The 20,838-nt window shown below is 41.0% G+C and overlaps 1 protein-coding gene across 4 annotated transcripts in view; it reads right to left on the bottom strand.

Moving 5' to 3' along the window:
• Positions 1-18,203: 18,203 nt before the first annotated feature.
• SMG1 (SMG1 nonsense mediated mRNA decay associated PI3K related kinase) overlaps positions 18,204-20,838 on the bottom strand; it is a 191,035-nt gene continuing 188,400 nt past the window's right edge. For all 4 annotated transcript variants that reach the window (XM_030212828.1, XM_030212829.1, XM_030212830.1 and 1 more), the window contains 2 exons: positions 20,259-20,365; positions 18,204-19,452 (listed from right to left, as the gene is read on the bottom strand). In XM_030212828.1, coding sequence (XP_030068688.1) covers positions 19,375-19,452; positions 20,259-20,365 — 185 coding nt within the window. In that variant the 3' untranslated portion in view covers positions 18,204-19,374. The remainder of the gene's footprint in view (positions 19,453-20,258; positions 20,366-20,838) is intronic.

Genomic DNA, 20,838 nt, shown 5'->3' with positions numbered 1-20,838 from the left:
AACTTGCAAATCTGAAAGTGGGCAAAGCTATGGGGCCGGATGGGATACATCCCAGGATACTGAGGGAGCTCAGAGAAAACCTGGTGGTACCTCATAAGGATTTATTTAATAGATCTTTAGGGATGGGAGAGGTTCCGCGGGATTGGAGACAAGCGTATGTGGTCCCTCTTCACAAAAGCGAGGACAGAAAAGAAGTGGGAAACTGCAGGCCTCATGTCGGTGGTAGGAAGAATAATGGAGTTGCTGCTGAAGGAAAAAAAAACGTTAACTTTCTAGAATCCAATGGGTCATGAGATCCAAGGCAACATGGTTTTACCAAAGGAAAATCGTGCCAAATTAATCCGATTGATTTATTGACTGGGTGACTGGAAAACTGGATGAAGGATATGCGCTAGATGTAATCTGTTTGGATTTCAGCAAAGCCTTTGATACAGTTCATCACAGTAGACTCCTGAATAAGCTGAGAGGGCTGAACTTAGGACCCAAAGTGGTGAACTGGATTGGAAACTGGTTGACCGACAGGCGGCAGAGGGTGGTGGTAAATGGAATCCACTCAGAGGAAAGGAAAGTGAGTTGTGGAGTGCCTCATGGGTTGGTACTGGGGCCCTTGCTGTTTAATATATATTTGTGAGAGACATTGCTGAAGGGTTAAATGGAGAAGTTTTCTTTTTGTGGAAGACACGAAGATAGCCAATAGAGTGGATACCCCGGAGGGAGTAGAAACCATGAGAACAGATCTCCAAAAATTAGAAGAATGGTCAAAGGTCTGACAGTTAAAATTTAACTCTAATAAGAACATACATTTTTTGCCAAAAAAACTTATCAGTAAGAGATGATCATGCTAGCCTGTAATGTAGTAAATGATTAATAAGAACCCTCGACTGCCCAGGGGAAGCTACCACTTGCCCTTTAACCCCTACAGGGCTTCTATCACAGGTCTACAAAACAAACCAAAACAAAGATGGTAAAAAAAACAACTCAACAGAGAAAAAATTACCACTCCAAAAAAACTGGTTTAACTACGTAAAAAAAAAAACCAAAAACAATTGTATACTTAATCATATCTCACTGAAACAAAAAATAATTTGAAATGGACTTACAAAATGACATTCCAACAAAAAAAAAAGTTTCAAACTACTGTGCACAGCATAAAAACAAGTCACTTATCTGTAATAAACTCCATAGAACTTTCAGAAACTCCATTGGTCTTCTCAATGCTCCAACCGGATTCACTTGAAAAGTCCCCAAACTGATACACAAATGCCGACTCCCTGACAAGGGATCCCTTGTTTCACTGTGCTGCGTCAGGAGGGAAAGAGAACTTGCCTCTAAACTACTTCAAATTGGCGACCAAGATTATAACGGCATCTTTAGAAATACTGAGAGAGGATGGATACTTGGAATGTCCTCCTGCTGGAGGTGGTGGAAATTAAAATAGTGATGGAATTAAAAAATGTATGGGATAAACACAAAAGAATCCTGTATAGAAGGCATGGAACCAAGTAAGCTTGATGGTAATTAGATGGCAACACCAGTAATTGGGAAACAAAGTCAGTGCTGGGTAGACTTCTATGGTCTCTGCCCTAATCATGTCTGGACAAATTCAGCACCAGTAACTAGAGAACAAGGCCAGTGCCGAGCAGACTTCTATGGTCTGTGTCCTGAAAATAAGGCCAAATCAAGATTAAATATACGTATGTAGTATCACATCATACCTTATACTATGAGTTTAACATGTTGGGCAGACTGGATGGGACCATACAGGTCTTTATTTGCTGTCATCTACTATGTTACTATGGGGCTCATTTTCAAACCACTTAGACACAAAGTTTTATAGGTTACTGTATAACTTTGTAAGTCGAAGGGATCCTTTTACAAAGACAGACTAGTGTTTTTAGTGCACACTGATTAGCACGCGCTAAATGCTAGAGACGCCCATAGAAATATATGGGCATCTGTAACATTTAATGCGTGCTTATTTTTAGCACGTGCTAAAAATACTAGCGCACCTTTGTAAAAGGACCTCTTAGTGTTTTGAAAATACACCTCTATGTCTTCTGCCAACTCTTACCAGTAGTTGCTGTCCATTTATCATAACATTTATTTATTTATTTTATTGCATTTGTATCCCACATTCCCCCACCTATTTGCAGACTCAATGTGGCTTACATAGATTTGTTGACATTGTCATCACCTTTCTCCTGTCTTGTTCCATTCCTTCACTATATCTGTTTGACATATTGATCTTTCCCTCTTAGTTCTTTACTCCCTTTCTTTCTTTTATGCCTCTGTCTACTGAAATTTCACCTTTCACCCTCCAGTCCTCCATCGCCTCGTTTTCACTTTTGACCTACCTATCAAATTTCCATCTCCTTTTTTCGCTCCTCCATTAACCATCTCACTCCTTCCTTAACCTCATAACCCCTTTTATCTTTCATCTACTTCCTAATACCAAGTTTCTACCGTACTCACTGTCTTCCTCTCACTTATCTCCCTGACAACCTTCCCCCCCCCCCCCCCCACCATGGCCTCTCCTCCATGGATCCACTATTCCCAGCATCTCCTTCCACCCAAAACTACTGAACTTGTAGCCCAGTACCTCCTCTTTCTCTCCTCCCTCCCCACACCCTTGTAGCCTGGCATCTCCTTGTATTCTCCCTTCCTGACCCACCCCTAATCCAGCATCTCTCTTCTTCCCCCCCCCCCCATAGTTATCTTTCCCTTTCTTTCTTGCCATCCTTCTTTCCCTCCATGATCTACCATCTCTCTTCCTCTCTGCCCATGCCATTTAACATTTCTCACTTACCCTCCCCTCCACTCCACCTCCAGGTCCAACATTTCCCCCCTCAGGGCTTGCGCACCAACCTCCACCCTCCCCCCCATCCCCAACGTCATCGCCGCCATCGCTCCTTCCCCCCTCCATATCAGGCCCCCTGCACTGACATGACAGCGCCTCTCATCTCCGTGTGGAAGCGCTGCAGGCAGCAGCAGAGCGATCTGCTGCTGCCTGCAGTGCTTTCACACGGAAGTGAGAGGCGCTGTCGTGTCAGTGCAGGGGGCCTGATATGGAGGGGGGAAGGAGCGATGGCGGCGATGACGTTGGGGATGGGGGGGAGGGTGGAGGTTGGTGCGCAAGCCCTGAGGGGGGAGGGAGCGGCGGCGAGGAGGGTAGCTGGACATGGGGGGAGGGCAGGGGGGAGAGGAGGGTTGCTGGGCATGGGGGGGGAGGGCAGGGGAGAGTTAGGGGCATGTAAGGTAATTGATTGGAGGGCACAAGGCTGAAAGTTCACCCAAAGCATCTAAAATCCTTGCACTGGCCCTGCTGAGCTAAAGGCTATTTCTTCATCCAGCCTCTTGCCTCCTCAAACCAGATATCTGTAATGGAGCCCTCAGATAAAATGGCTTGATCTGGTAAGCGCTCCATTCAAAAAGAATTGTTGGCAAAGAGTGAAGGAAGGCAGAGGGAGCCTTCCTGACTATATTAACTCAGGGCAACATTAACAGAGCATAACACAGCTTTCTTTTGTACTGTTCTTTAGATATTTTCCTTTTCAACAGACTAATAATCCCTACTCTGTGACTAATTGCTTACTGATCAAACTAGTACTACTACTTATAATTTCTATAGTGCTACTAGACGTATGCAGCGCTGTATCTAAACACTCAACGGAGCTTATAATCTATTCAAGACAGACAAACAGGACAAAAAAATAGATTAAAGAATCACTTATTGTGGGCATGATGAAAACAGATATGGGTACTGAACAGGAGTTAAAAGCAGCCTAAAAAATGTGGGTTTTTAGCCTATATCTGAATACAGCCAGAGACAGAGCTTGACATTGATTCAGGAAGTCTATTCCAGGCATAAAACACATGATAAAAGGAATAGAGTCTGGAGTTGGCAGTGAAGGAGAAGGGTACAGTTAAGAGAGAGACTTGTACCTGATGAACAGAGTTCCTGGGGATAGGTGTAGGGAGAGATAAGAGAGGAGTGATATAGAGAAACTACAGAATGAATGCACTTGCAAGTCAATAGCAAGAGTTTGAAATTGTATGTGGAAATGGATAGGAAGCCAATGAAGTGGCTTGAAGAGAGGCTAATGTGAGTGTACGCGACCCTGGTGGAGTATAAGTCATAGCAAGTTTACCATCACTGCACATAGAATATGGCATCAGGTACTGAACCTAGGGCACATTAAGTCTACCTTGTTTCCTTCATGATGCAATACCACAGGCACCAACTTTACAGAGATGCCAGGTTACCCAGTTCAAGCTGGAGATTTGGGGTAGTCCTGGATTTCTGACCACCCCATCATGTGTATTATAGGATTTGCAGCATTGACTTCAATGGGCAGGATCAGGCACTACAAATCCTACACTGCTTTAGGATGTAAATTCAAATCCAGGATAGGCCAAAAATCTCCAGCCTGGAACTGGGTAGCAGCCTTGGCATCTCTGGACCTCGCATCTTAAGATCTTATGTGAGGAGTCAGTGGTCAAAATTCAGATTTTGAACAAGTAACAAGTCGATGGAAGATAAGTCTTAGTTGCAGTGGCAGAACGTTGGCAATGAGGTGCAAAGGAAAACGCCAGAATATAATGAAAATCCATTACAGCTGCTTTCTCATTCAATTCAATCAGATTGATGCAGTCCTGGTTTTCTTCCTCTGCATGCTATAGAGAATTACTTTAGTTAAAAAGCAGATCATAGCTCTGTGCAAGACTGGGTCAAAATATGACTAGTTGAGCCTGTTCAGGCTAACCAGGATGAAGTGTCCCTTCTACAAAAAGAAGTTAGTTCTTTAGTAAAGCAGTCAAATAAACCTTCCAATAATGCTCATCAGGTGTAAAATTATACTTAAAATTAACTCAGAATTCCACAGTATAAGGAATAGTTTGATGTAGTGGCATACATAGAGATGTAATTTTGCTTCTTTCCGGGCAGTTGAAAGTACACCTCTGGCTCGCTGTAGGGTAAAAACTAGAACTGAATCAATCTAAGACATGAAGTGATTCAGTCCAAGGATTTTTAACCCTGACCTCTAGTAACCCCTTTATCTAGTCGAGTTTTCAGGATATCTACAATGAACAAAGAACTGCATTCACTGCCTCTTTTGTATATAAAGCTTACATTCATCTTCAAGACAGAAACCCTGAAAACCCAACTGAATTAAAAGGTCGTTAATATTTCTCTATTAAAAACATTTGACTTGAATAACTACTCAAACGTGCAGGGCAGGAAGCGTTACTGAACTTATTAGTATTGTAGAAGGTTACTGCTGTAGGACTGAAAGTGTTGCAACAAACCCCATCCAATCCCGGATGCTGATTATGTCAGAGCCAGCCTCTTTCATAACCACCCCTAAAGTCATATCACAGCTGCAATTTTAAGATTAATCAAAATGAATTGCTACATTAAACAAATATTCTTGTGAATGTAGACCTACTTCTTTGTGGTTACAATAATTGTACCAGTGGTGTTTGGTTTTGTAATGATTATTTATTTAAATTTCTGTTTATTGAACCAAGTAACAATCAATTAAAAAAAAGTGCATGAACAATTCAAATCAAGAAAAAGACCCCCCCCCCCACACACACACACATGTACATAAGTAATGCCACACTGGGAAAAGACCAAGGGTCCATCGAGCCCAGCATCCTGTCCACGACAGCGGCCAATCCAGGCCAAGGGCACCTGGCAAGCTTCCCAAACGTACAAACATTCTATACATGTTATTCCTGGCATTGTGGATTTTTCCCAAGTCCATTTAGTAGTGGTTTATGGACTTGTCCTTTAGGAAACCGTCTAACCCCTTTTTAAACTCTGCTAAGCTAACCGCCTTCACCACGTTCTCCGACAACGAATTCCAGAGTTTAATTATGCATTGGGTGAAGAACATTTTTCTCCGATTTGTTTTAAATTTACTACATTGTAGTTTCATCGCATGCCCCCTAGTCCTAGTATTTTTGGAAAGCGTGAACAGACGCTTCACGTCCACCTGTTCCACTCCACTCATTATTTTATATACCTCTATCATGTCTCCCCTCAGCCGTTTCTTCTCCAAGCTAAAAAGCCCTAGCCTCCTTAGTCTTTCTTCATAGGGAAGTCGTCCCATCCCCGCTATCATTTTAGTCACCCTTTGCTGCACCTTTCCCAATTCTACTATATCTTTCTTGAGATGCGGCGACCAGAATTTAACACGGTCGCACCATGGAGCGATACAGTGGCATTATAACATCCTCACACCTGTTTTCCATACCTTTCCTAATAATGCCAAACATTCTATTTGCTTTCCTAGCCGCAGCAGCACACTGAGCAGAAGGTTTCAGTGTATTATCGATGACGACACCCAGATCACTTTCTTGGTCCGTAATTCCTAACGTGGAACCTTGCATGATGTAGCTATAATTCGGGTTCTTTTTTCCCACATGCATCACCTTGCACTTGCTCACATTAAACGTCATCTGCCATTTATCTGCCCAGTCTCCCAAGGTCCTTATTAGACACTCTAGGAAAGAACATCATCTCATTCAGTATATTCCTACTATTATATAGCCCCCACCCCTAGACCCAAGGACCATGTTTTATTATACATACAAACTAAGAACTAACATTATTTTTTTTTTCAGAGAGGGAGCAGCATTTTTTTTTAACAGTTATCCCTTACACATAGTTTCTTTCTTTATATATAAAAGGATCAGCTTTCACAGCTAATCTTCAGCTTTGCAAGACTGATCGTGAGAATGTCTGATCCATATTATGTAATGGTATTTTGGAATCAGACATCACTTGTGAACATTTATGATTGCGTTTCCCTACAGCTTCCCTTTTTAAAACAAGTATGAGTAAAGTGGAAGTTAGTCCTAAGAAACTGCTGATACAAGTTACTTGATATGAGAAATACATTTCTAAATCATTTCTGAAAGAGGCAATCTTCTGACACCCTGTGTGTAATTCTGCAAGGTGGGGGGGGAGCTCTCCTATTATAACCCTGTTTTTATTTTAATCGCAGTACATGAGCAGGAAGTAGTGTTGCCAGACAATGGAACATAGTGTGCTGTGGACAAAAAAAAAAAAAAACCCCAAATTTGATGCACCTTGAATGCAGGTGTTTGGCAGGTGTATTTTGCCATTTTTAAATGTATAAAAGATAAAAACATTTCAGGTCTGTGCCTCCTAATCTTTTTGTGGCTGTGACCTCATGATTACAGTCAAGTAAAATTGTCACCTCCTGGAGGTGCAGAGTAAAGATGGACCTACAGAGAGTCTACCTAGATCGTCACCCCATCTGGAGAAGCACTGCTCTAGGTCAAGATGAAATGGAAGGCCCTGTTTAATGAGGGGATTTCCTCCTCCACGTGTGTTCTATGGCTGCCCTACTTGAACTGTGGTAAGGGAAGACTGCAGATTCATGGGTTCCTGCAGGTTGTGGTGGTAACAGAAATTTCAAAAGGTATAGGAGAAGCAAATATGAGCCCTAGTTGAAAAGGATCACTGGTGTTATGGACACAGAACATATGTTACAACCTTAAAAAGTAGTGGTATAATGGACTTCCAGAAAGGTAGTATGGTTAAATGTGGAACGGAGCTGGGTGTCTGATCCTGTGAGTGCAGACAAAAAAAAAAACCAAGTATTTGTGACATGTTTGGGACGGATTTTCTGGGTAGTAATGGGGAAAGGGTTGTAAGGTGATTTGTGTATGGAGGGACCCGGGGGGGGGGGGGGGGGGGGGAGGTGGTCTGCACTGGCATTTGGTTGAATCTAGGATTTTATACCTTCATCTACCCAAAGTGAAAGCATTTCAAATGGGTCAACTTGGTCTTTATCTGCTGTCATCTGTATTCCGGTGCGTAACCCTAGTAGCGCTTTAGAAATGTCAAGTAGTAATAGTAGTAGTTTATTAGATTCTTAAAATACCACCTTTCTATACTACAACCAAAGCAGTTTACATATCACACACAAGGTATTTTCTGCCCACAGTGGGCTCGTAATAAAAACAAAAAGGCAATGAACAAATTCCAATTAAATTCCAACTACAACTGAACGCAGAAAAAATACAATGTCTCATCCTGTCCTCACAATAGAATACAAACAAACCCAACACCATAAACAACCCAGGATTACACCCAATCTCAGACAGCTAACATTTTGGGAGTCACAATCAACCGAAATCTCACATTTGAAGATCATGCGAAAAATACAACAAAAAAACATGTTCTACTCAATGTGGAAACTTAAAAGAATCAAACCTTTCTTCCCAAGGGAAGTATTCTGCAGCCTAGTACAATCAATGGTGTTAAGCCATCTAGACTACTGCAATGCCATTTATGCTGGATGTAAAGAACAAAACATCAAGAAGCTTCAAACCGCTCAAAATACAGCAGCCAGACTCATATTTGGGAATGCGAAAGCGCCAAACCCCCAAGAGAGAAACTACACTGGCTCCCACTAAAAGAACGAATTGTGTTCGAAGTCTGCACCCTGGTTCACAAAATCGTTCAAGGGGAAGCCCCAAACTATATGTCAGACCTTATAGACTTGCCTACCAGGAATGCAAAAAGATCAGCACGTACATTCCTTAATCGCCATTACCCTAACTGCAAAGGGCTAAAATATAAATCCACATACGCGACCAGTTTCTCATACATCTGCACGCAGCTATGGAACGCACTACCGAAGGTAATAAACACAAGACCTAACTATCTTCCGAAGGCTACTAAAAACAGATCTGTTCAAGAAGGCATACCATAAACATCCAGCTTAAATACTAAATAATAAGACTTTACACGACATAGACATAACTGGAATCTTATCACTTGACTGATTAACCTCTTTGCCATTAATAAATAAGCATTACCACTTCAAACTTTATGTCGAATATGGTCACTCCATAGCCGATGATCTAAAGTATGATACAACCCAATTTCTTACTCAGGAACTTTCATGTATTACCATCATTTATTCTTCCTTACCATGTATATGCACGTGATATATATGTTATGCTAAATGTATGTTACCATGTATGTATGCAACTTAACGCATTACCACTTGTAATTCTGTTATCCGGAAATGGCAACCGCCATTACGGCAAATGTAAGCCACATTGAGCCTGCAAATTGGTGGGAAAATGTGGGATACAAATGCTACAAACAATAATAATACAAATATACATCAAATTTCTACTTTTATATGCTCATTATTACTATTCCTACACACAATGAAAGGGCCTATTGGTGGTCTGGGGAAGACCCATTGGTGAGGCCTCTATAGCTGGCCAGGTAGGGTTTCTCTCACAGCCACTAAGTACTCTGAACTTACTGCAGCACCCCACTACTTGCTTTCTCAGGTAGTCACCCACCTCACCAGTCTCTTCCAATGGTCTTGGTTATACATTGCTCAAGAATTTATTAGGACAACTAATAGTTCAAAAATAAAATACTATCTTTCTATACACAAGCATTCTTTAACTTGTTCTGGAGCCAAAGCACCTTTTAATTGTAGCTCACAAGATGTTCAGCACGTGTCAATTTTTCTAGTGCATTTGTTGAGAAACTCCCAAACATGCATGATTTCTGTTTCCTTTCAGCCAACAATTAAAGCGATTAATGTAGTACATTCTTTCTTGTTTTGCTTCTTAACAGTTTTGAATTAATGTATGTCCAAAGACTTCATGTTTCTACTAGTTAGAGCTATGAAGGATAAACACATTTCAAGCGAGTGGAGATAATACCATACTACAATTGTATAATTTCCAAACTATAGAAGCAAACCAACTTCTAGGCTTTTTGCAATTTTTGCTTTATTTTTTTTTTCTGAAATTTAAGCATGGCCCTTGGTTACCAACAAACAAACAAACAACCTAGTGAACAGCTCAGCATTGGTCAAATAGGGTTCAAGGGACTGTTGTCCTATGAGCCATCTGAGTTCTGTTCAAAAAAAGTGATAGGTGAAGAACATTATAAACTTCTTCCTCACATCATTAATCAGTAAGGAATAAAGGTAGAGTGTGATCAAGCAACTCTGGAATAGATTATACAGCATAAACTAGAAATCCACTTTGGCAAAATATTTTGGAATTCTGCATCAATTCCCATTTCATATTTGCATAAATTTTCATATTGCATCACATCATGAAGACTGATTAAGTACTAGTGCAGTCCCCAGGACTTATAGACCTCCTAAGGCTGTTGAGATTGACTAACAGATAATGTGTTTGATGTTCATTCTTTCCACCAGATTTGCTTGAGGATAATTGCGATCGTATGTTTGCTGTGGCAGAACCTATTTTATGAAATACTTTTGCTTGTGAACTAAGATCTACTTTTTGCACATCTTTAATTTCTTTCTTGTAGAAGGCCATTCCCACATGTCATGCACTGTTGAGGACTGAAAATAATAATAAAAATAATGCAGTTATTAATTGATGGAAACAAAGAAATGTATTTTTTGGATACAAAGAAAACAGATAAATATCTACTTTTAGTCAATACTCTACCAGCTTGGGTTGATAACTGGATATGATGTTTGGAAGATAATTACTAAATACAGAGTGTAGATTGTTTGATCTTTTGGTTAATTTAATTTGCATGTCTTTGGTACTGTCATTGAATGTGTTTTATTGTGCTCCACCTAGGATTGTAGAAACACGGCTGTGGCAGGTCTTCAGCTAATAACAACTGGTGTTGCATACTACCTCTCTGGGTTGATTCTGTGGGATTTCTTCATTCTACTTCCCAGCCATGGAATCACAGATCAGGGTCCCCTCATTAGGTTTGACCAGATGACAAATAGTGGGGACATCCCTGATCCTGGATTTTAACTCCAACCCTAAAATTAATTTGTGATTTAATGTCCATGTTTCCTACTTAAAAAAAAAAAAAAGACAAAAGTCTACAATGGTCTTGCGAGGCAATCATGCCACTTTAATAAGGCTATATATAGCCACAAAAGAACACCTGCAGGTAATCTGACCAGGATATGAAGTGAGAAGGTTGCTGTTCTTGCAACACAGTAATAGGAATGCACAATTGGTAGGTAATTTTAGAAAGTTTAGGTGCCATAGGGGCTCATTTTCAAAGCATTTAGACAATTTTCCTACAGAACTTTGTAAGCCTAAGTGCTTTGAAAATATGCCTCATAGTGAACTTAAGAGATGTGAAACACCACGAGAGTAAATCTATAAGGATCCACCTACATATAGGCAGGTAGAAGACACATACATATGTAAATGACCAGAACGGTTACTTACACACACAAATGACCTCTTATACAATACTATTTGATGGCACATACCTTGCTGGTGGGCATATTCATGGGGAGAGTTTGGGAAGAACATGGGTGGGAGACATTGGTACATGTATAAATTACAGAATACTATAATTTACACATGTTTTTAACACACTAGTTGTGGGCATTTACACCAAATACAGGACTGGTGTGACTGCTTGCAATTTTAAATGTAAACATGCTTGTGGCCACTTGCCTACTTTTCTTTATAGGATATAGAATATTAACACATCTACTTTCCCTTATAGAACAGGCTTGGATAAATTGCTGTGGAAGTGTGCTTAGTCCACTTCTACAGGTAATAGGGAAACAAAAAAAGAAGATAAAAATGATACCTGTTAGTCCAATAAAAAAGGTGTAATTTTATCTTCTTTTAAGCTTTTATTTATTTTTATTACCTTTAGATTAGGCTTGAAATAGGTGCATAACCAGCATGTTTACTAGGCACCCTGCTACAGAATTACCCACCATGGAGGGAAATTCAATAAATTGGTGCCTCCAAAGAATGTCAGCACTTTCATAATTGCCGGGGTGTTTTGATATTTGGATTGTTATATGCTAAGCTTGTTAGCTATGTTTAATATGTTGAATCATCAATAGAAATGCTGAAACATAGCTCAGTGAGGGCTCCTTTTGCTAGGGTGTGCACGCTGGGTGCTAGGAGGCCCATTTTATTCCTATGGGCTTCTTAGTATTTAGAACATGCCAATTATTAGCATGCGCTAAATCCATTAGTGCACCTCGGTAGGGGGAGCCCTAAATTTGTTGTTCCACTTTTCCCAATATTTGTGTGTGTGTGAATACAAAGCAATCATCTTTAAAAAAAAAATATTGGTGCCTCCATGCTGAATGCCAAGTCTATAATGACATCTGTGCACCAAGATGCCATTATACAATAGTAGCATCTAAGTTCAGGCACTGCCATTTATACTATGTCAATAGAAGGCACACCTGCATGCACCTAATGAACATAGTATTCTATAAGTGATGTGTCACTTCAAGATATGCCCACGGCTCCACCCATATAATAGCTCTCTTCCCCCCCCCCCCCCCCCCCACAGTATAACACCTAGTGAATATTAACATGTAACTGACAATTATTGGCATTTATTGTGACATATACATCAAGGTCAGAAGCTTAGCCAAAATTGGGTGGCGGAGCAGGTGGGGGAAGAGAGGTTGGTGGTTAGGAGGCGAGGATAGTGGAGGGCAGACTTATACAGTCTGTGCCAGAGCCGGTGATGGGAGGCGGGAAATACTGCTGGGCAGACTTGTATGGTCTGTGCCCTGAAAAAGGCAGGTACAAATCAAGGTAAGGTATACACATATGAGTTTATCTTGTTGGGCAGACTGGACGGACCATGCAGGTCTTTTTTCTGCCATCATCTACTATGTTACTATGTAGAATTACCTCCTATATGTGTATGTGGCAATTTCAGAAAAGGTAATACTTGTGTGTGTATAGGGCAACACACAGAAAGGTGGTGGGCTTTAGGGCAATCCTCCAAAACAGGGTGTTCTCAACCCAGTCCTCAGGACACACTTAAACCAGTCACATTTTGAGGTTTTTCCTGATAAATCTGCACGCACTACCTCCATTGTATGCAAATTTATCTTGTACATATTCATGGTGGGTATCCTGAAAACCTGGTTAGGACTGGGTTGAAAACTTCTGATCTAAAGTATTCCATAAGTTTGGCATTCACACTTGGTCACATTCACTCATTACTCTAGCTAACATATCTTTTGGACTGGAGGCATTCTTGATGGTGATTTGCTCACCTTTGAATCACAAATCCATTGCTCCTAGGACCGAGCCTGATTTTGAGGTAGAGACTTGCACGGGAATAGGGTTTGCGGGATTCCCGCGGGGACGGACGCAGTTCCTGTGGGGTTCCCATGGAAGTGTATGCTGCACTTGCGCCAGCCTCTCACCTACCGAGTACCAAGTTCTTTGAGTGCTGTCTCCTCCTCCTCTTTGCTTTAACAGCACAGATGTGGAAAGCCTCCATTAAGGAGGTGGTAGTGATACAAATGGTGGCGAAATTCATAAAGGCATGGGATGAACACAGAGGATCTCTATTTAGAAAATGGAAGTTATAAAAAACCTAAATTTAAATGGCTGCATGTGTGTGGATGTGTTGCATAACACTTACATGGTGACTCTGGCTGTGATGAACTAGGGCCGATACTGGGAGACCTGTACTGTCTGTGTCTCATAAATGGCAATCTGGTTTTGGATGGGCTGGAAAGGGTTTAGACAGCAACTTTAGTGTCTGGAACCAGTGTCGTAGTGAGGGCGGCTGACACCCGGGGTGGTTCGCTGCTGTGCACCCCCCCCCTCCGGGTGCAGCACGGCGCACCCCCTCGGTGCACGCACGCACCCCCTGAAGCGTGCACCCTCCCTGAGCGCATTCTTACCAAAGGGGACGGGCAGGAGGGCCGCTCCGCGCCGAGTGCATGTCGCTGGGAGCTGCGTCAGCTCTGCTGGTTCCCTGCTCTCTCTGCCCCGGAACAGGAAGTAACCTGTTCTGGGGCAGAGAGAGCAGTGAACCAGCGGAGCCGACAACTCTCCCCCCCCCCCCCCCCAGCGGCATGCACCCGGGGCGGACCGCCCCCACCTTCCTACGCCACTAGCTGGAACATAAGGACAGTTCTGGACAGACTTTTACAGTCTGTGTCCCGCAAATGAGAAGATGAATAGGCTGGAGTGAGCTTTGAGGGCAACTCCAGCAGTTGGAACATAAGGATAGGGCCAGGCAGACTTCTATGGTCTATGTCCGAGAAACGCCACAGAAAGACCATAATCAAGTATATAATATCACATTCGTTGTTGATTTAATCATGATTGTTAATGATTGTGACTATTGGGCAGACTGGATGGACCGATCCAGTTTTTATCTGCTGTCATTTACTATTACTATTAATCCTCTCTGCTTCCAGGCTGATGCGCAGACCTCAGCTCTAGCATGAGCATCAGATGTCACCTGTCCTACTGGCGCGTGCATGTGGTGATCTCTTAGCACACAGTGCCAGTGAATCAGAGAAGTCTTATATGTGCGCACCAGAGTGTTCCAGCTTCCATTCCTTTCTTGCCTGCAGTGCTGTGGCTCAAACCCAGAGACAGACAGCTGACGGGAATTTTTTTTAAATGTACTATTAAATTCTTGTGGGTGAGGACAGGTTAAATTCTTGCGGAGACGGGCAGGGACGGTTAAGATTCCCTGTGGGGATGGGTTAGATTCCCTACGGCGATGGGTTGGATTTCTGTCCCCGTGCAACTCTCTATTTTGAGGGTCCCTTCCTCAGTGCTACTGTGCATGTACACTTATAACATTTTCTCACATACACATATATGCCCCATATGTGAAGTTCCTAGTCTTTACATTCTTCCAGTTGACTGCTACCTCTTGAAGTGAAGCTGGATGTGGCTTTTTCTGTGAACACAACGTTTTTTCCTCACATTACTTATATAACAGAGGTAGATGATTAAAAGTGATTAAGTGCATACACTTCACTTCTACTTTACTGAAAGCTTATATATATATATACCTCATTTACAAGCTGAATGTTTTTAAATATTTTTCACTGCAATTTTATTTTTGTTTATAAAATGGCCTTGTCTCATGCATGTACCATATACTTGCATCTTCAGCAGCCCTATACATATTTTATAAAGAATTCAAACTGATGGTTTTAAACATTGATTTTCTCATCTACACAAAGTTAACCTCTTAGTGTCTGTAGGCCAGTATGTACTCTTTATAGCAGAGGCAGTTTCAAGCTGATTAAAACAAAACCCCAGGGTCAGTTGAGAAGCTGAATTAAAGGTATTTGATTCTGAGAAAAATGAGAGCCTTTCAAAGTCACTGCTCCCTTAAATACCGCACATGGATGCATTTAAAGGGAAGAAAAAGATATGGGGAACCAAAAACAGCATACTCTAATGGGGGGGGGGGGGGGGGGGGTGTCATATATTAAAACTAAAAAATGTAGAATTAAATTTTGTATGACAGTTATTGTAAAACAAATAATTAAGCTGACCACTTTTTATGCTCTATTATGAATAAGTACCAAACAACTTTTTATATTACAAACAGAAATATTTTCACAGCACTTAGACTTACAAAGTTACATAGTAAACTATGGAACTCCTTAGTAAGTGATTTGAAAATTACCTCCAAAGGATTTCAGGACAATATTCACAGTACTTATATATTGGCACTGTGGCAACCATATAAGTGCTTAAAAACCCTAAACAGCATTAACCACTGGATTCTATATAGGACGCTGAAAATTGTGCCTGGAAATTTTGGCATGCACCCAATCTCTGCGAGCAATTTAACTGGAGCAAACCATTTAGCACCAATTGGGTGCTTTCAATTGGTGCTAACTGGCAAAATTTACACACCTTGCTAGACGCTATTCTATAAAGATGCAGAGTAAATTCTTATGCATAAATCTGAATGGGGTGTGGCCATGAGGGGTATGGGCAGGGTTACAGGCATTCCAAGAATTTGTGTGCACTGTTACAGAATATGCCTGATCCATACCTAATGTAGGGTGAGGATTTACACCAGAGTTCAGCTAGTGTAAATCCTCCAGCTCAAAAGTTGGGCATGGATCCTGGTGCTAAGCGCTATTCTATAAATGTTGCCCAGCTTGGAGCACCATTTATAAAAATGCCCCCCCCCCCCCCCCCAAATTCTCAACTTCACCCTGCTTCAGCATTTACCTCATCTCCCTCTCCATAAAACATTCACAGTCGCAGGCAGAAAAAAAGGGATGGCCCGACCAATATTTTGCTCAACAGAGCATCAGCAAAGACAGCTTGTGTGAGATGCTAGAGAATGGTTCTCTCTCTCTCTGTATATACGTATATATATATATATATATATATATATATATATATATATATATATATATATATATATATATATATATCTGCTGTTCCTGCTCACAGTGCTGATTTGTGCTCTGGAATGTCTATCTCCTCCCTCATTCTGCCCTTAGCTGAGTTTCGATCCCAGAGAGCTGCCCCAGGGCTGCGGCCCTCCTCCCCTCTCCCCCACCAGCTACCTATTGGGAGGAGAGGGATGAAGCTGGAGTGGGGATACAGTATAGCAGAAAAAAAACAAGTTGTTTCTCTCTTCATTTCCAGCAAGATGTCCAAAGAGAGGGGATTGTATCTGGTATTCATATCCTGATTACATCATATTTGTGTTATATGATTGTTACAGTGCTTAACATTCATTTTTTTCTGCACCATTTACAGAATTTGGTCCTATATGTATAATGCTTAACATATAATCTATTATTATACATTGACTGAAGATGGCATCTGGGACATTCTGAAAGTGGTGTATTTATATATGTTATGATCTATAAACACAATTTAGATTATACATTTCACTGTGCCATCTGAAAACCAAGTAGAACTTGGGGGCCCAGCAAAACTCATTTCATGTAGTAGCTGATTATTGGCACTTATAGATTATGGTGGCAATTCTATAAATAGGCACCCTTAATGCTGTGCAGGGAGTACCTAATCTATAATGGCATCTGGATGCCTGGATTGTTATAGAATAATAAGCAGACACACCCATTTATGCCAGGTCAATGGCAGGTGTAAGCGGGGGCAAGTGAGTATGGCATGCAATGTGCCTAACACAGTATTCTGTAAGTTATATATGTTAAGTGGCAGCCCTGCTCATGCCCCTTCCATATTCTGCCTACATGTATGCCACCTTGCAGTTAGGTGCTAAAACATTTATGGCATGTGACACTTTTCTGTGCACATGCTCAGTTACAGAATTGCCTTTCACGTGTATAAGCAGGACACATACCTATATATTTAGTGGAGCTGACTAAATGTGTAGTGCTGCTACATATAGGTATAATTTGAAATGTCTAATTAGCTATTTCAAATTATATGTGGACTGCCCTAATGAAAATTCACTTGCAGACAAGATTAAAATGATTTGGCTAGGTACACTGACACCACCTCATATAAATAACTTTCTCCCTTTAAAAATGTGAATCTGAAAAATGAATCAGCACGGAAGGTGCTTGGTATTATTTGATCCTATGCTATCTGTTGATTGTCATGTCAATTCGTTAAGTAAAAAGATTTTTTTGGAAGTTGAGACAATTATGAAGGACACAGAAAGCTCTCCCTTTCAATCAATTTAGTTTAGTGACGCTCTCGTAATACGTCAATTGGATGATTGTAACCTGCTTCATGTGGGCTGCTCAAAAATATGATGTCAAAGATTACAGACATTACAAAATACTTCAGCTAGGCTGATCTGTCAGGTCAGCAAATGGGAAAGAGCAACCCCTTTGTTAAAAGGGTTGCATTAGCTACCTATGAAAGCACACACTTTGTTCTAATTATACATGCTAGTATGCTAGTATTTAATGTTATTTATGGTATAGCTCTTGAAGGAATCAACAGTGTTGGCATAAATGACTCATCTGGAAAGGTCTTCATTCTAAAACTCAGTTAAAGCTTAAATTTTCCTTCCACTGCTCAGGTAAAATATAAACATGCTCTGCTGATTTCTTATCAGCCTGCTAGGATTTAGAATGCCTTGCCACGTATGATTAGGTGGGAAACAAACTAAGAATTAGGACCCCCCCCCCCAGAAACTTATCTATTCAGCCGATATTTAGATGATATATTGAAATTTCATTATAATAAATTAATGTTGATTCCCAGTTTTAAGTTTGCTGGATAATCTTATTGTAATCCGCATTGAACTTTGGAATCTAGTTATAATTTTAATTGTAATTCTGTTCCATAGTAAACAGAAAAGCAATAGGTAAATCATGCTAAGTGCTGAGAGTTGCAAAATCAAACATACTCAATTTAGAGTCTTGAATTCCAAAAGTAAAAAGAATGTCAAGTCTACCTCCACCAGAACATCCCTTTATTGTTTATCTGTCAGAAACAATGTAAAACTCTACTAGATAGTCTATGCTGTCTTAAAGGAAAAGATTACATTGGATTAGCTACTTCTTATGAAAGAAACTACAGCAATCACAGTAGAATGAGATAGGCGGGACATTTCTGAGTTACAAAAGAAATGCACACTGCAAGCAGAGAGAGTGCACATTAAATCAAATACCTGTTTCATTACTTTCAAATGCACAGTCACAATCCTTCCAGAAACTGTACATGATAGAATTACAGAAAATAACATACAAAAAAATTAACCAAAATTATTACACTTTGCAGTTGATCATGTAGCCTTTTAGGTATTCTTGAGCTTTCCAGTAGTTGGGGTGCATTTGGAAGATTATCTAGTCGCCAATCAGAAACTACGCTGTTACTTTGACTAGAATGAAATATGAGGACTGAAACAGAAGAGATCTGAAGTACTTAACTGCACAAATTTTTTACAAACTCAAAGTGGGAGTGGATGGGAGGGATGGGTGAAGGAATAAAGGGGGAGGGGAAGGGTTTCTTCCTCTCAGAAGTTCATCCAATGTAGTGTTTCTGTTGTACAGCTCTTTGCTTTCAGTTCATTTCCCCCGAAGTCATTATCTCCCTGCCTTTTCCACACTTGCTGGTCAATTCTAGCAGTTTCATTGCCGAACAGCAAGAGTAACCCAAGGATCTGAAAGCATCCTCCTCCACTGTGATTTTTTTCAATGGCTCCAGTTTTGTTGTTTTTTTTTTCTTTGAACAGGGTTTAGCATTTCCTGAATTGTTCACAGGGTCCCATGGAAGAGAGTTCCATATCACTCTGTGGTCTTAGGATACCAATTTCTTTCTGCACTTCTACCCCCATTCTGATGCTGCTGTAGTTCTTCTGTAGCAGAAAGACAATCGCGTTATCCAAGCTGTGAGCTTGCACTCTTTACCCTGAGGGGATTTGCAGACCGTTGTGTTTAGCATATCCCTGAGTGCAGCCATCCTGTGAGATTCACTTCCCACTGCACTGGGATTTCCTAGGTTACCTCTGATTAAGCCCCAGAATGCATTGCCACCAGCTGTGGCGCGGCTGCGGATGCCTGAGGCCGAGTTGATTCTGGTGGATGTCTGACCTTGCTGAACCAGACTGACCTGTTGTCTTCGCATTCATACCCATGCTGTCCAACCTTCATAAAGCTGAGCCAAGTTATCTAGATTAGTTGCCTCCTTAATCACAAAGTCAACCTATAAAACATAAATGTTTTTATTATGTATGTGATCTGCTTAGGTGTTTTTTTAGAGGAATACAAATAGACAGATAAAGTTTCATGTCACAAAGCACCCACTCCTAATCCCAGCCTCCCCCCACCCATCATATTCAGAAAAATACACATATCCTGGAGCAACTGACAACAAACGTCACCCCATCTCCTCCACAGCAACTCATACAGTTCCCCAATATTCATCTCCTTTTATGCTACTCCACCAAGAATTCACCCACCTCACTTCAATCAACATTCACCTCTTTTCACACAAACTCCTATCCCCACTCTATTACATTTTTAATACTGTTTCATGTTAGTTCTATTACTAGGCCAAGTTTACCTCTGATTGTATTTCTGCTTATATTTGGTCATTTTACTATTGTTTTACTCAAGCTGTACCTACTGTATACTGCTTTGGGTGAATCGCTTAATAAAGGTGATTAATAAATCCTAACAAATAGCAGCATACTTCTGATTTATTGCACAAAACAACTATGCAATAAATCAGAGGTATACCATGCCTCCCTCAACATACTACATTACCACTCTTGTTTCCCCTCCCCTCCATCTAGCTCCTCCTCCAGAGCCCTTCTCAGTCTGGTGCCACTCCCACCATCACCCCCCTTTGTCAGTAAACCACTACAATTAATCCCTGCCTGAGCAGGCACGTGTGAGATTACCTGCTAAAAGGGTATGCATCTCCTGTATACAGCAGGAGACTTGGCAAGTCTGAGATACAATCACTAAAACAGATCCATCAGTAAATACATAGAAAAAAAAAATCACCTGTTCAGCAACAGACATTCTCCTGTTGGGATCCACATCTCTGCCCTCTAACTTGGCTTTGACTCGCTTCCACACACTAACTGCATACGAGTTCCTTTCTTGTACAGCTAAAAACAGATATGTATAACATTATGTTACATCTGACCAATTTTTACAGTTAGCCCTTTTCTTAGTGCTGTAGTAATATTGCCATGTAAATGCACGGACCAAACCCAAGGTAAGGCACAGGTTCTTTGAGCTGTCAGGGACTGGAAGGATTTCTGATGTGGAACTGAGGGTGGAAGAAAGCTACGGCACTCTGTGCTCTGCTCAGCTAAAGAATGTGCACTGGTAGTAGCTTTGAATATCACTGCTTCCTGGTCATTGTAACCTTTATTGATGACAGTAGAAAAAATATAGGAATTTTTATCTATGGTCCTTAGTGAAGGTATTTCATCCATCTGAGAACACATGCAAGGTACTTTAACAGGGTGCCTAGAATGTGAAGGCTTATATATCGCACCTATTTTATGAAGGCAACATATGTGCTTATGACTAGCCTCCCCGACGGCTCCTGCACAAAAGTTTCTACTGCTTGTAG

This window comes from Microcaecilia unicolor, chromosome 8, assembly GCF_901765095.1.
Source record: "Microcaecilia unicolor chromosome 8, aMicUni1.1, whole genome shotgun sequence".
Classification (NCBI taxonomy): domain Eukaryota; kingdom Metazoa; phylum Chordata; class Amphibia; order Gymnophiona; family Siphonopidae; genus Microcaecilia; species Microcaecilia unicolor.
Note: the sequence above shows the minus strand (reverse complement) of the source record. Positions and strands in the feature narration are given on the sequence as shown.